A 14,587-nucleotide genomic window follows, 5' to 3' on the forward strand; every position below is an offset into this window, starting at 1 on the left:
GGTTAGGCGGCTGACTTCGGCTCAGGTCATGATCTCGCGGTCCGTGAGTTCGAGCCCCACGTCGGGCTCTGTGCTCACAGCTCAGAGCCTGGAGCTTGTTTTGGATTCTGTGTCTCCCTCTCTCTGACCCTCCCCTGTTCATGCTCTGTCTCCCTGTCTCAAAAATAAATAAAACGCTAAAAAAATTTTTTAAAAAATATGTTCAAAAATAAACTACAAAGTCCCAGGGCACCTGGGTGGCTCAGTTGGTTAAGAATCCAACTTCGGCTCAGGTCATGATCTCACAGTTCAGGAGTTCGAGCCCCATATCGGGCTCTGTGCTGACAGCTCAGAGCCTGGAGCCTGCTTCAGGTTCTGTGACTCCCCCTCTCTCTGCCCTTCCCCCAGCTCGTACTCTGTCTCTCTCAGGGGGAAAAAAAAAAGTCTGGAATTTAAATGTATTTAATACAGAATATCAGACCCACAATTAAAGCCAAAATTTTACAGTTTCTAACTCTGGCTCAAAGAGATTATAGTATGTATGCTCAGTTATTTCTGGAGGTATCTCAAAACCTTCTTATAAAACATCTGACTGACTTGTTAAATTTCAGTGACTAGAACGAATATGTATGCCATACAGTACCATATAGGAATAATAAAAACCTGCTGACGTGATGGCTTTCACTGTAGTTGGTAGAAAGTTTGTAAAGGTTGGGAAGCATTGCTTTAGAACCTCTGTCATGTTTTTTATTTCCCTCAGGTATTTTAATGGTAGTAGTATAGGGAATAATTTTAAAATTTGATATAAGAATTTTTTGTCATTCACCTGAGAGGAAAAATCATATATTGTGATACGCAAATGTGAGCATGCTATTTTATAAATACCCATGTTCCCCACCGCCATTATGAGAGAGATCACTGGGGATACAAAAATGAATGACGCTTCAGTTAACAGTCTCCAGTATTTGCCTCTTGCTGCAGGCAAGGCCTGTCTTGGGTGCCGGAGGTGGAGCTGGGTGTACAGCAGGGAACAGAACAGAGATGAGTCCCTCCCCTTTTGTCTGTGGGGTGCGGAATGGAGGAGCCAATGAGAATAATCGCGTGAAGAAGAGCAGCTGTGACGGGACACAGGTGGGGGTCAGAGAAGGCTTCCTTATTCCTTAGCAAGGTGACGTTTAGGTTGGTCCCAAAAAGTGAGTAAGGAGTGCGGGGATAGGAGGTAAGAGACTTTGAAGCAGTGGGAAGAGCTGGATGCATTTGAGGACTAAAGAGGGGAGCCTATTCGTGTCTTTCAGCGTTTCCCTCCACTCTTGAGGTGCTGACGGAATCCCTTCACGTAGAAGAAAAAGTGCTGTCTGCAAAGCAAAACTCACTTTGCTTTTATGTGAACTTTCGTTTTATGTGAAATTTATATGGTATTGAGTCAAAGTGCCACGAGATCGGGAATGTTGTTCTTTCTAGTGTAGCTGTGGTGAAAATTTGGTAATTAAGAGGATAAGGATGCAATTAATGATTAGGCGACACCTTAAGATCTGCCCCTTTCTTCATGTCCAGGGTCTGTCTCTGCCCTTGCTCTGCTCCCTTGCATTTGCAGCTCCTGGAGTCGGTGTGGCCCAGGCTGCCCTGGCTCCTCACGTTTCGGCAGCTCCCTGAGAGGCCTGAGCACTGGTCTAAGGTGGAAGCTCTGCCCCTGCTCACTTCCAAGTTCTTCTCCCAAATTCCAGACTGCTCTGCCAAGAGGGAGAGAAGATCCAATTTAGGTGTTCAGAGTTTCTCGCAAGTGCTTTCATTCCCTCACGCTGATCACCTGTGGCATAGCCTCTGTTCAAGGGTGGTCGTGGTGCAAAAACCAGAATTCTTCACTAGAGATCGTGTTTTCTCCTCATACCAACCGTCCTTCCCAGTTCTGCTTATATCAGAGTCCATCCAGTTACAGGGGTCTGCTCCTGGTTTACAGAGCACATCTTTAAGGACCGTTCCTCACTGCATTGAAAGTATGCCTCAGAGATCCTAATTCTTCTCCTGAATGTACCATGAGTTCTTGTCTTTAGTTGGGTGTTGTCCCCTAGTCTTTTACTAAGCTTTTCTACTCGTTTACTTTCATCACAGGTTTCAACTTTTAAATCCTTAATTTTTGTTTTTAAGTGAACTGCAACATGATTATAAAGTATTCCAGGAAGCAGGAGAGGGTAATGAAAAGGACCAGGTCTGGGGCCTGGCCACATTCCTACCTTGCTAAGCTGCGATTTTCTTACGTGAATAAAGCCTCCTGGACAGAGTCCCATGGATGGCACGAAGCAGCGTGCGTGCAGACACCCTGCAGATCACCCATCGGCTCCTTACCACGTGCACCTCCCACACCGAGCCCGGTCTTCTGTTTCAGAACCAGGCTACTGCCCTGTGAGACTGGGAATGACAACCGGAAGGCTTCAGTCTGGAGTGAATACTTTGCAGGGGTTCAAGGAGGACAAAAGGAACAAAGTCACTCCGGGTAAGGTTTTTTCCTCAAGCAGTTAGCGGGGGGAAAGTATAATTACCACTTACTGCTTTATTACTAACTCTTTTAGTGGCATTTTTGCAGTATGAATCAACTCTTTTATTAACTTCGGAAGAAACTGAAAAATCAGTTACTAGTATTCAAAATGACTTTTGTTCTTTCTTTCCTCGGGGGAGGAGTCACTTGAGTTGTGACTTCATGAGGATCCAGGAGGGGGAAATACCTACCTTCTATTTGTTATACCAGTCATTGAAGTAGTAAAATTAGAAGGGAATAATCTTTAATAAAATAAAAATCAGTTTGACACAGAAGTTAAAGAACACTATTGCAGTACTTAATTTCTGTCAACAGTGTTATACTTGAATTACGGACCCTACAGTTCTTATGCTCCACATTACGACTCCACATTTGCAAATATCAGCAAGGACGACTCTGATCTAATCTATTCAACCTATGGGGAAGAGTCTGATCTTCCAAGTGATTTCAGGTGAGTCACCAGTTCATCAGTCTGCTGAGTGCCATGTTGTTCTAAAATCCTAATAAACGTGTGTATATACAAGGGGTGTGGTCCAAACTGGAGGTATAATTTTTGAGACCCCGTGTATGTGTTAGTCCTGAGGTGAGTAAGGTCACCTTAGGGAGGAAGTGAAGGGCAGGAACAAGTCCAGGACTGAACGCTGACGCCTCTGTCATTGAGAAAGTCTTCTTTTTCTTTGACGGTTTCCCCAGGAGCATTTCATTTCACTGTGTTCTTGATCTTGTTTGCTTCTCTCATGACGGTAAAGTTAGCACTGGTAAGGCTGTAAGTATGCTATTGTACCTAGACAGAAATTTTTACACGGTGGCGTATAAATTTAAGTCGTGTCTGGTGGAAACCGTTGGCTGATATGGGAAGATGAAGCCGACAGGTGATTCATATGGAAGTGACTTTCCCAACATTCTCTCTTTCAGCATCCATGAGTTTTTGGCCACATGCCAGGATTATCCATACGTGATGGCAGATAGTTTACTGGATGTTTTAACAAAAGGAGGCCATTCTAGAACCCTTCAAGAGTTGGAGACGGTAAGAAGGCTGCTAAAGAACCGGGTAATTTATTATTGGCTCTCAGCATTAGTCACTGAGTGTTATGAAACCATGGGAGTCACCAGGGTGACAGCTGGGCTGCCTTCCCCTGAAAGACAGCCCGGCCTGGGTGTGGACCGCGGGTGGAGGACAATGAACGGAAACGAGTAAGCCGGCTACCAGGGTCTGTGAGGGCCAGAAGACTGTCGTTATCTCCCGATCTTGGGAACATAAGAATCAGGATGGGGCTGACTGCTCACAAGTCAGCTGGTGCCATGTACTCTAACAGAACAGGCGGTTTCGCTCACTGGATTGAAACCGAGTTGACTTACAATGCTAGCGAATGTCCTTTTCTTTCTTATGTGGTAAGAACACAGTGGTGGGGCCCCAAGAACAAAATAAGAAACTTCCTCTTTGCTGTCACTAACATTTGTAGACTGTCTCTAGTTCACTTGGACGTAGTTGATAATCTGGCAGACCCACAGCTCAGAGACTAGAACCAGACAGTGTTCCTCCTGGTGCAGAGGAGAGTCGAGCTCCACACCGTCCTTGTCACCATACTTAGAAGAACCTTACGTCTCTCAGGGTCCTAGCTATTTCCAGTGGCTGTGGCTACTGTCGCCTTGTCCTCTGCCCTCACTGCACATGTGGCTGCTGGTCCCTGGGTGACGGTCAGCAGCGCTGAGTCGGCACCTCTGGCTCACTGAGAACAGCTGTACAGTCTTAGTGCTCGATCTGCTTTCTTCACATGACCTAAAACCACGCACCTTCGCATCAACTCAAAAATATTTTTCCTCTAGCCTTCCCATCAGTTAACCTGAATTAATTAGTAGTATTCAACTACAATTGAGTATCTTTCATTTGGTTGATAGGGCAAAAGATTTCAAATGTGAAATTTCTCTGTCCACTGATCCAGCAGATCTTCTCAGAATAGATCTTAGAAAAATTTAAAAAGTTATATATAAGGATGTGTTGTTTATAATTTTTAAAAATTGGGAATTGGTTTTAAAAAATCATAATAAACCTTTTTCCTTTTTAATTTTTTTTAATGTTTGTTTATTTTTGAGAGAGAGAATGAGCAGGGGAGGGGCAGAGAGCGAGAGGGAGACACAGAATCTGAAGCAGGCTCCAGGCTCTGAGCTGTCAGCACAGAGCCAGACACACGGCTCGAACCCACGAATAGTGAGATATGACCTGAGCCGAAGTTGGACACTCAACTGAGTCACCCAGACAACTTTTTAAAAAATAACATCATTATTTTTAACTTTTTAAAACTTTTTAAACTTTTAAAACTTTTTAAAAGATAACATCATTCCTAATGTTTGTGCATGATACCTTTGTCTGTTGTTAATATGTGCGTGATCTCTGAAGGCTGGTATTATGGGAAGCTTTCACATTCTCCATAGCATTTGAATATTTTACAGTAATCTTCTGCTACCCGAGACTATTGCTCTGTTAATGCAAAATAGTCCCTAGAGTGCCTCCTATTTTCTCCTTGTCATAGACTTACCGGTTGTTGAAAACCAACTCCATTTACTAGGTACTTTTGTGCTATTTACCAAATACTTTCATACCTTCTTGCTCAGGCACAGAAAGATTAGTCTTGAAGTTACCAGTAATAGGTACTCTTGACTCACAAATACTCTCAAAATGCTACTTATTGTATCTATTTCATTTTTGGTTTAAAATAAATTCCAGGGGCGCCCGTGTGGCTCAGTCAGTTAAGTATGTGACTCGTGATAACGTCTCAGGCCATGATCTCACGGTCAAGAGATCGAGCCCTGCATCAGGCTCCTCACTGAATATGGAGCCTGCTTGGGATTCTATCTCTCTGTCCCTCCCCAGCTCCCTCTCATGCGCGCTCTTTCTCTCACTCTCAAAATAAATAAAAAATTAAATTCCAGTAATCCAGGGGCACCTGGGTAGCTCAGTCTGTTAAGCGTCCGACTTCATCTCAGGTCACGATCTCATGTTTCATGAGTTTGAGCGCCAGGTCGGGCTCTGTGCTGACAGCTCAGAACCTGGAGCTGCTTCAGACTCTGCCCCTCCCCACTCACACTCCATCTCTCTCTCAAAAATAAACATTAAAAAAATTTTTTTTTCAATGAATAATTTCCAGTAATCCATATTCTTATTTCTTGCCTCGAAACTCTTAATATTTTTTTATTTTCCTTGATATTTACCTTTTTAATGTATCTTTTAATGAAAATTGTTTTTCTTTGTCCTTACAGCCATCACCTGAAGATGAAGGCCAGACCAGGACCCTTGACACAGCAAAAGAAATGGAGGTGATTATATTCGTCATTAAAAATATTTAAATGGAGGACAAACTCAAAGGCCTAAATGATAATGCTTTATTTTAAAAGAAAATTATTTGTTATCTCCTTAGATAAAAGAACTCTTTTTGCCTGTGGGGAGCTTAGTAGTAGCCAGTGCGGTGCACAAGCATGTACACAAGGGAGCCCAAACTAGTTACCGCACCGTGGAAATGTACACGTTGTAGGAACACAGATCAGAAACCAGCTGCTCTGGATGGCCAGGGAGATCCTCACAGAGGGGATGCCAGGTGGACGGGGTCTAGAAGGATGGCCAGGCAGTCTCCCAGCAAGCAGCGCCTGGCATCTGAAGTGGGCAGAGATGCTGAAGTGGGACAAACGGATCTGAGAGGACAGGGCACGTGTGCAGAGAGCGTGGAAAGTGTGTGACCCTGGGGTGCCGGGCAGAGGAGGAAAGGTGGGGAGGCTGCATGAATGAGGGTCTAGTGACAGAGGGCCATACGTGCAGTCCGAGAAGCTGAGAGTCCACCCTTGAAGACAGGAAGCTCTAAGAACATGGGGAGGGGAGAGAGGCTGGAGGAGAGGACCAGTGAGAAGCTGTGGGCTTGACAGCCATATGCTGATGAGTGTGGCAACATGGAAGAGAATAAAGATCTACAGTAAAGAGAAACACAGTAGAACTAAAGTCGACAGGACCTGGTGCGTGAGGTACATCATAGCATCGTGAGCGCCCATCCAGGGTGGGAACAGGAGCTCCCCTCAGTGGGAGAGCAACTGCCTTCAGTTCCCCACGCGGCAGTGATTCGAGACGTGGCTGCAGGGGAGGCCTAGGACTCCCGGATCTGGCGGCAGGCGTGTGGATCTGGAAGTTGTTGGCATAAAGGGAGAGTGTTACTGTAGTCATTCAAGTGAATGCGATTGTCCCGAGAGAACACGTGCCCTGGCTAAAGGTTGAAGGACAGATCCGGGTGCATCCATGTTGTCACAGTGATAGCATTTCCTACTTGTTAAAGACTGAGCGACATTCCACTGTGCGTGTGTACGTGTGTTGATTTCATCCGTATACCTAGACATGGGATGATTGCTGGATCGTGTAGTAGTTCTTTTTTTGGTGGTTTGAAAAACCTCCGTACTGTTTTCGGTAGTGGCCGTACCAGTTCGTATTCCACCAGTAGTGTGTGAGGGCGCTCTTTTCTCCACGTTCTCACCAGCACTTGCCATCTCTTGTTTTGTCATCATTGTTGATGGCCATCCTGGCTGATGTGAGGTGATACCTCATTGCCATTTTCATCTGTTTCCCTGATGATTTGTGGTGTTGGGCACCATTTCATGTACATGTTGACCATTTGTATATCTTCTTTTCAGAAATGTCTATATCAGTCCTTTCCCCGTTTAAAAATTGTTTTTATTTGTCTGTGTTTATACTATTGTGTTGTTTGAGTTCCTTATATATTTTGTACATTAACTGATTATCAGATACATGGTTTGTAAATATTTCCTTTTATTCCATAGGTTGTGTCTTCATTCTGTTGATTGTTTCCTTTGGTGTGCAGAAGATTTTTAGTTTCACGGAATCCCACTTTATTTTTGCCTCTGTTGCTGTGTTTTTGTGTTCATATCCAAGAAATCATCACTCAGACCAAAGTCAAGAAATTGTTCCTATACATTTATTAAAGACACTATTCTTTTCAAAACAAAGGGAACAAAAAAAGGTTGAAGGACAGAACTTTGGAGAAGACCCGTAGTTGAGGTAGAAAAATCACGGAAGAGGGACATGCAGGAAGGAGTCCAGCAGTGTCAGCCGCTGCCAATGAGCCCAGTAAGAGTGGCAGGTGTGGCATTTGTAACCGGCAGAGCAGTGCTGGTAAAATGGTGGGGTTGGAGGTAGACGTCAGGGGGCTAAAGGAGCGGAGGGAGGCTGGGACACAAGAGCGGACAGATGTGTGCCCGGTAACTGACACGGAAGAAAACCTGAAGAGATCAAAGACAGATGCGGATGTGGTACCTGCCAAACCATGTTTTCAAGGAATGAGGAGCAGGCAAGGTCATGTGCTTAGTGAGGGGGCAAGAATGCAAGAAATCTTGAGAATGGGAAAGGCAGCTGGGTAAAAAGGGAACAGCTACGGAATAGGGTCGTGAGGGCCCAGCCCCGATGTCAAGCCGCAAGCATATACTGATGGTTTTCCTCCACACACCTGCCCACGTGTAGCTAGAGAAATCGGGGGTTCAGATACACATCTGGAGTGCCATGCCAAAATCTAAAGGGAACCCTTGACTTCTGATAACTTGTTATCTGGGGCAATCTCTTCCTAAAAAGCAGTGTTGAGGTTATGGAAACTCTGAGTCTTGTAATTCCAAAACCAAAACCCCACCCTTTTTAGGATTTTGTTTCTCCCATGCCATACTGACAGCCTGGCTCTGTGGCAGGGAAGAGACCCAGGAAGTACCTCATGCACATCTGCTGTGGGTTTGCAGGTGCATGGACCGGGGGCCAAGACACTGCCTGTGAGCCTCGGAAGCGCGAGGCATTGTCACAGTCCCCGAAAGTTCTTCATGGTGCAGACATCGCCAAGGCCCTCATTCCTGTAGTCTTTTTAGGTGGCTGCCACATGGAACAGGTGATGTGTGATGACACATCATTTCTCTATAGAGAAGTGTGCGTATTCTGGAGAGACATTTTTTATAGGTAGCAGAACTCTAACTGCCAAGTAAATAGGTGGGACAGCTTGGCCTGCACACACAAGCCATCTTACTGACGTTTCATTGCAGCACTGACGGGACTTAACAAGCTGAAAAAATAATTCCTTTCTTCCTTTCCTTCTTTTTTTTTTTTTTTTTTTTTTTTTTTAAGCAGATTACAGAAATAGAGCCAGAGGGGCGTTTAGACTCCAGTAATCAGGACAGGCTCACAGCGCTGAAAGCAGTAACAAATTTTGGTGCTCCTGTTGAAGTGTTTGACTCTGAAGGTGAGTGTCATTTCATGACCCAGGCAGTCCAGGTTTAATGTCACATTAGTACAGATTAACATAGCCATTCACCACAGGAAATCTTGGCTGGCCATGCTTCAGTGAGTAGTAAAGCATGTCTGTGGTGGTGATCTCATTTGGAGGGGATCACTCCTTTGAGGAGAGAAGACTAGGCAATAAACAGCAAACCCCAGAGCACAGGACTCCCTTTACTACACAAGGTGGAACCCAAGTATGTCCCTGTTTTCCTTAGCATGTTATTCTTCGTACCTTACAGAAGCTGAAATGTTCCAGAAGAAACTTGATGAGACCACCAGATTGCTCCGAGAGCTCCAGGAAGCCCAGAACGAACGTCTGAGCACCAGACCCCCTCCCAACATGATCTGTCTCTTGGGCCCCTCTTACAGGGAAATGCATCTCGGTAGGTCGCACCTCCGGGAAAAGGAGACTTGGGGGATAAAGGGAAAAACTTCTGAGAAGGGACACCGCTGTGAAGCAGTGCTAAAGTGAACTGTAGGTGATTTATTTTTTGCATTTACACAGTTGACCCTTGAACACGTGGGGGTTAGGGATGCTGACCCCAACCACCCACCCTGCACAGTTGAAAATCCATGTGTGATTTTTGACTCCCCCCAAACTTAACTACTGTAATAGCCTTTTGTTGCCTGGAAGCCTTACCTGTAAACAGTCAGCTGACATTTCGTATGTTCTATACTAATTCATACAACAAAGCTAGAGAAAAGAAAGTATTAAAATCAGAAGAGAAAATACATTTACAGCCCTGTGTTATCGGAAAAAAAGGCAATGTAAGTGGATCTGCACAGTGCGAACCCCCATTGTCCCAGGGTCAAGTTTGTGGTGTTCCTATGACTTTTTTTTTTTTTTTTAATCTAAAGGAACCACGTTTCAATACCTAGAGCTGTGTTTCTTTTTCTTTTTGTCTTCCTTCCCAGCTGAACAAGTGACCAATAATCTGAAAGAACTCGCACAGCAAGTCACTCCAGGTGATATTGTGAGCACGTATGGGGTTCGGAAGGCGATGGGGATTTCCATCCCCTCCCCCATCGTGGAAAACAACTTCGTAGATTTAACAGAAGGTACGTGCCTTGTGTCTCCGGGAAAATGGAAGGCTGTCGTGAGCAAAAGGGACATCTCCTTTCAAATAACACTGGAGAGGTTTTTGTCTCTGCATGTTGATAGTGTAAAAACTGCTTTTGTTCTTTAGACAAGATATAAAGGAAATAAAGGGTTCACACATTTGCAGACAAAGCTACAGTGATGCCCTAGTAGCACATCTAGTCTTTAACCTTGAACATGGTAAAGAAGGGCTGTCAGCACTTATTCTGGATGACACCTTTACTTTTTACTTAAAAGGGGGAAAGTGCTGAATGAAGCCGTAACTTTTTCTTTCAGATTTTGAAGAACCTAAAAAGACTGATGTTGCCGAGTGTGGACTGGATGGGGTTTGAAGCTAACTGGTACTTCATTATATATTATGTACATAGTTTTTTCATTCTTCACTTGGAAATCCTTTTCAGAAGATAGTAAATATTTGTAAATTGTGTTTTTAATTAAACTTTGGAACAATTAATGTTCCAGAGATTGGACTTCTATTAGGTAATAAAGCTGAGCTGGGGACTGCGAGCTGTGTCGCGTGTTATCAGCTGAGCTGTCCTTGACCTTTCCCCGGGGCTGGGTCTGAGGATAAAGTGATAGAGAAACACTTAGGAAGTAAAACAGCCTTTTCAGGACCATTCGTTAAAAGCAGCAAGTCCCCCAAATAATTGAAGTCCCTCATTTTTCCACGTTTGCCACCCTCCTCAGAAATTACAACCAGCTAGTTCCTGACTTACAAAACATTTCATCTGGATGGTTTCTTCAAAGAATGGCCTTGTGAGGAAGGAATAGGATGGACTCTGACCTGTTGCCCTCCAGAGCAGAAAGGAAGAGTGGACCTGGGCACATTTGGGTCAGATGGTGATAAGGCTGCTTCCTTGGGGGGCACAGATGGGACCAGAGCAAAGACATTTCTTTCAAATCCCCATCCAGTGAGATTTCCTAGTTACATTGTGGAAACAAATACACTTAACATACTTTTAGAATCTGGTAGTACGTCCCCTGCATACCTGCTGGGAATGACACTGTGTGTGCAAGGACGAGGTGCTTCCCCTGTGCCACCCTCCCCCTCCCCCAGAAATCACAGCACTGACTTGTCTGGCGGTCCTGTTTGCTTTGCCGTTTTCCATTTTTGAGACAGTCACTTAGCACTGCTGTAAAAGGATAAGCTAAATAAGGGAATCATGGAGCTTCAAGTTCACATTTCTTTTACCGTTTCTCACGGGTCACCCGTGCCTCAGCGTGTCCCTTGCCCTAATAGTCATCTAATTTTATCTGAAATGCAAAGGTCAGCTGCTCAAGCAGGCAGCTGAGCAGGAGACCGTGAGACGTGTGGCCCCCTCCTGTAACAGGCGCCACACTGCAGCCTTGCTCAGTGAACGAGGCGCATTTAAGACCCTGCGCGGACTGTACATAGCCCTTCTGTAAAACCCCCCAGCTGGAAGTCGTGTTAGTTTTATTGTCCTGACCTTGAAACTAACATTTAGCAAGAACAAGTAGGGTGAAAGAGAAGGGATTCTCTCAAGAGAGTTAGAGATGACCCAGTCTTTTAAAAACCTACTACAGGGGCACCTCGGTTTCGGCTCAGTTAACGTCGGACTCGGTTTCGGCTCAGGTCATGATCTCGGCTTTGTGGGTGAAAGCCCCACATAGGGCTCTGTGCTGGCAGCACAGAGTCTGCTTGGGATTCTCTCTCTACCCCTCTCACTCTCCCTCCCCCACTTGCTCTCTCTCTCTCTCTCTCTCTCTCTCAAACTTTGAAAAAATAAAAGCCTACTTAAAACTGTATGCTAGAAGACCTTTAAAATTGTTCAAATACACATTTTATCAAGTGTTTTTAGAGTTTAATTTTAACCTTTCAGTTAGAAACCAAGAAAACATTAAATTCAAAACACTAGGACATTCACGTTTTCCAGATTGCTAATTTAATGAATGAAATGCTAAACAAAGTAGAAACATTGGTACTTTATGAAAAGAAAATACATTTTGAAACAAATGTTACAGATATATAAATATTCAGGATACACAGTAATTCCTAGTTGTTTGCACCTTCTCAAAACCTGTTTCTGTATGTTGACCTGTTATATACACAGTGTAGAAGCTGGTTAATGATCTTCTTCTCTATTAGGAAATTTTCTTAATGAGTAAACCAGAGAACTTCAGGTGCGATTGTCACTAGAGTCAGGGAGGCCACCTTTAAGCAAGCCCTTGACCCTTAGAAAAGGTCAGTGTTAGCAAAGACGCTTGTCCTAAGACAGAATGGCGCCTGTGAAGAAAGGGCTCAGGGATCAGAAAACAGGCAAATCAAAACTATGTGCTTTTTATGGTCAGTTATGCACTAGGGTCTGCACATGAAAAACTAAAAACTTACAGAATATTTTTATCTGAGCGCAGTGCTTGAACTGGAAATAAAAATCTATGGTAACTACTTTTTAAACTCCTAATTGGGATTTCTGGTGCCGGAAGAGAAAAGTAATTCAAATATTGCAAGAGTAGAAATATGTCCACCTCAGAGAGGCCCAACACAGCTGTGTGTGTCTATATCACATCAGTGACAGAACCTCCCTGACACTCCAGGAGAGCCCTGTTGAGCAGCCCTGGTCACTGCTGAGTTAAGTGGACGCATTTCAGTGTAGTGCCCCCTGAAACCAGCCCTTTATATGGAAAGTCGGTGCATAAAACAGTTTTAAGGTTATTCCCCTTAACAGAATTTTCGCCACAAAATTCCTTTATCCAGCAAGTTCTTATACTTCGCCTCTATGCTGGTTACATGCGGGCCTCAGAGCTGCACTAGCACCCCAGCACCTCTGCGAACAGAGAAGCCCCTTCTGAGCCTCATAAGCCCGTGGACACGTCCCAGGCAGACGGCGGACAGTGGCTTCAGGTCCAGTCCTCCCTGCCCTTGGCTGCAACCCCGGGGAAGCCTTTGAAGTCTCCCATGGGCCAGGTTTCCTGTACTTGCGGGGGGGTTCCTGGAGGACTCCAGCTGGGAATCCCTGCTCTGTAGTGAACTTCAGCCATGTTAGAGCCCCAGGTGTGCTCTGGGGATGCAGCGGTGAAACTGATTCAGAAACAGGAACGAGCAGTTTGGCTCCTCCTCAACCTTGAAACGCAGTGAAGGCTGACTTTTGATTCTCTTAGACTTGCAGCACCATAAGACACCTCTCGCAAACCTGGCTTTTTGCACTTGATTTGATTCCTCCCGTTTGGAACAAGTCTGTCTCCGCAGCTCTGAGCAGGCTGGCTTCCCAGATCCGGGAACCTCTTCACACTTGCGGAGGACATGCTTTTCGTCTTGAAGCTCTACGAGTGAGCTGTGAGGACTAAAGAAGAGAAAGGGAGCACTACAGTGTCTGCCTTCTGTCTACACAGACCCCCTTCCTTTCCAGGACAGGAACTGAGATGTGAGGATAGCAGGAGGGCGCTCCAAGTACACACGGTGGTCAGGGAAGGGCTGAGAGGCCGTGCCTTTCTTTCCGGGCTGTGCCGCTCCTTGCCTTCTTGCTGTGTGACAGCCGTGTTCCTCAGCCCCAGCGGGGCTAAGCCGTCAGCGGACGTGGTTAAAAAGACAACACACTGGAGAGAAGAGATTTTTGTCTGGCATCTAAGAAGTCATTAGAAAGGGTAAAACTCCACTAATCATATACCCATTTAAATCAAACACCTGCCAGAGAGGACAAGTCACAAGCCTCTGTTGTGCTGTTCTCTCCCTACTGTGTGAAATCATAGATGGAAAACCGCATTTTCAGCTCTGTTTACCGGGGTGCCTGTGTGAGAAACGTACAGCCCTGTTGCCGCTCCACTGGGAGAAAGGCGTGCCCAACCCATCCCGGACAGCTCGTCGTGGTTCTGTACCTAGAAAAGACCAGCCCCACCCGTGCGGCTGGCAGGCCATGGCCAGTTGTGTGTCTGGCTCCCCCTCTGAGATCTCCACAGTACCCAGGGGATCCGCATGTCCCAGCTGCCTGTGCGTGGCGAGGCTCGGTGGTAGCCTTGGGCTGGAGTCTGGTGCACGTTCCGAGAAATCCTCTAGCACAAGTCCAAGGAGGCCACACACAGCCACCTTGTCAGGGTAGTGATGGCCAAACCCCTGGAATGCCTGTGTGACTGGCGTAGGGCTGAGTGCTCCCTGTGGCTTGCTTCAGGGACGGAAAATCCGCTTCCAGCATGTTCACCTCCCAGAAGCCCTCAATTCAGTCCCAACCCTTGGAACTTTGCCGTGTCTGTGCAGACAAAGTAAGTCCTCAGCTCGCCTTTGCCTTTGACATTAATCAGTCCCCGGCACTCGCAAGAATAACCCAGTCCCTGGAGGATGGTGCATGTCTCCTCAGTAACCTGAAAAGGAAAGGACAACAAACTCTTGGGATGCAGCAGAAACACCTGCTGTTGGAGGGAGGGATGGCCAGGAACCAGCCCCGAACACACACGCCTGGTGTCCCTCAAGCATGTCCGGGCTGGAATCACAAAGCTGACGGATGCCTGGGTCCCCTGCCCCCGCCGGGAAGTTCCTCCCCCGGGTCGTGGGTTTCCCCAGATGGGGTATACCTGGATCTTGCCAAGTTCTCCGGTGCTCTCCATTCGGCTGGCGACGTTGACCGTGTTTCCCCAGATATCATACTGAGGCTTTCGTGCCCCGATCACTCCAGCGATCACAGGCCCGTGGTTTATGCCTGAAGATGACATTTGCGGT

General features: G+C 45.8%; 2 protein-coding genes across 11 annotated transcripts in view; one reads left to right on the top strand and one right to left on the bottom strand.

Moving 5' to 3' along the window:
• The window catches only part of BRD7 (bromodomain containing 7), a 38,613-nt gene extending 28,188 nt beyond the window's left edge, over positions 1–10,425 (top strand). For 2 of the 5 annotated variants that reach the window (XM_030298830.1, XM_030298825.1), the window contains 8 exons: positions 2,363–2,470; positions 2,828–2,963; positions 3,428–3,563; positions 5,771–5,827; positions 8,667–8,781; positions 9,059–9,202; positions 9,735–9,878; positions 10,195–10,425. In XM_030298830.1, the coding sequence (XP_030154690.1) occupies positions 2,363–2,470; positions 2,828–2,963; positions 3,428–3,563; positions 5,771–5,827; positions 8,667–8,781; positions 9,059–9,202; positions 9,735–9,878; positions 10,195–10,250 (896 nt within the window). In that variant the 3' untranslated portion in view covers positions 10,251–10,425. The remainder of the gene's footprint in view (positions 1–2,362; positions 2,471–2,827; positions 2,964–3,427; positions 3,564–5,770; positions 5,828–8,666; positions 8,782–9,058; positions 9,203–9,734; positions 9,879–10,194) is intronic. The other 3 variants (XM_030298826.1, XM_030298827.1, XM_030298829.1) reach the window with 3 other exon arrangements.
• A 1,374-nt stretch (positions 10,426–11,799) lies between these two features.
• Positions 11,800–14,587, bottom strand: part of ADCY7 (adenylate cyclase 7) — a 57,895-nt gene continuing 55,107 nt past the window's right edge. For all 6 annotated transcript variants that reach the window (XM_030298823.1, XM_030298824.1, XM_030298819.1 and 3 more), the window contains 2 exons: positions 14,443–14,567; positions 11,800–14,232 (listed from right to left, as the gene is read on the bottom strand). In XM_030298823.1, the coding sequence (XP_030154683.1) occupies positions 14,086–14,232; positions 14,443–14,567 (272 nt within the window). In that variant the 3' untranslated portion in view covers positions 11,800–14,085. The remainder of the gene's footprint in view (positions 14,233–14,442; positions 14,568–14,587) is intronic.

This window comes from Lynx canadensis, chromosome E2 (assembly GCF_007474595.2).
Source record: "Lynx canadensis isolate LIC74 chromosome E2, mLynCan4.pri.v2, whole genome shotgun sequence".
Taxonomy (NCBI): Eukaryota; Metazoa; Chordata; class Mammalia; order Carnivora; family Felidae; genus Lynx; species Lynx canadensis.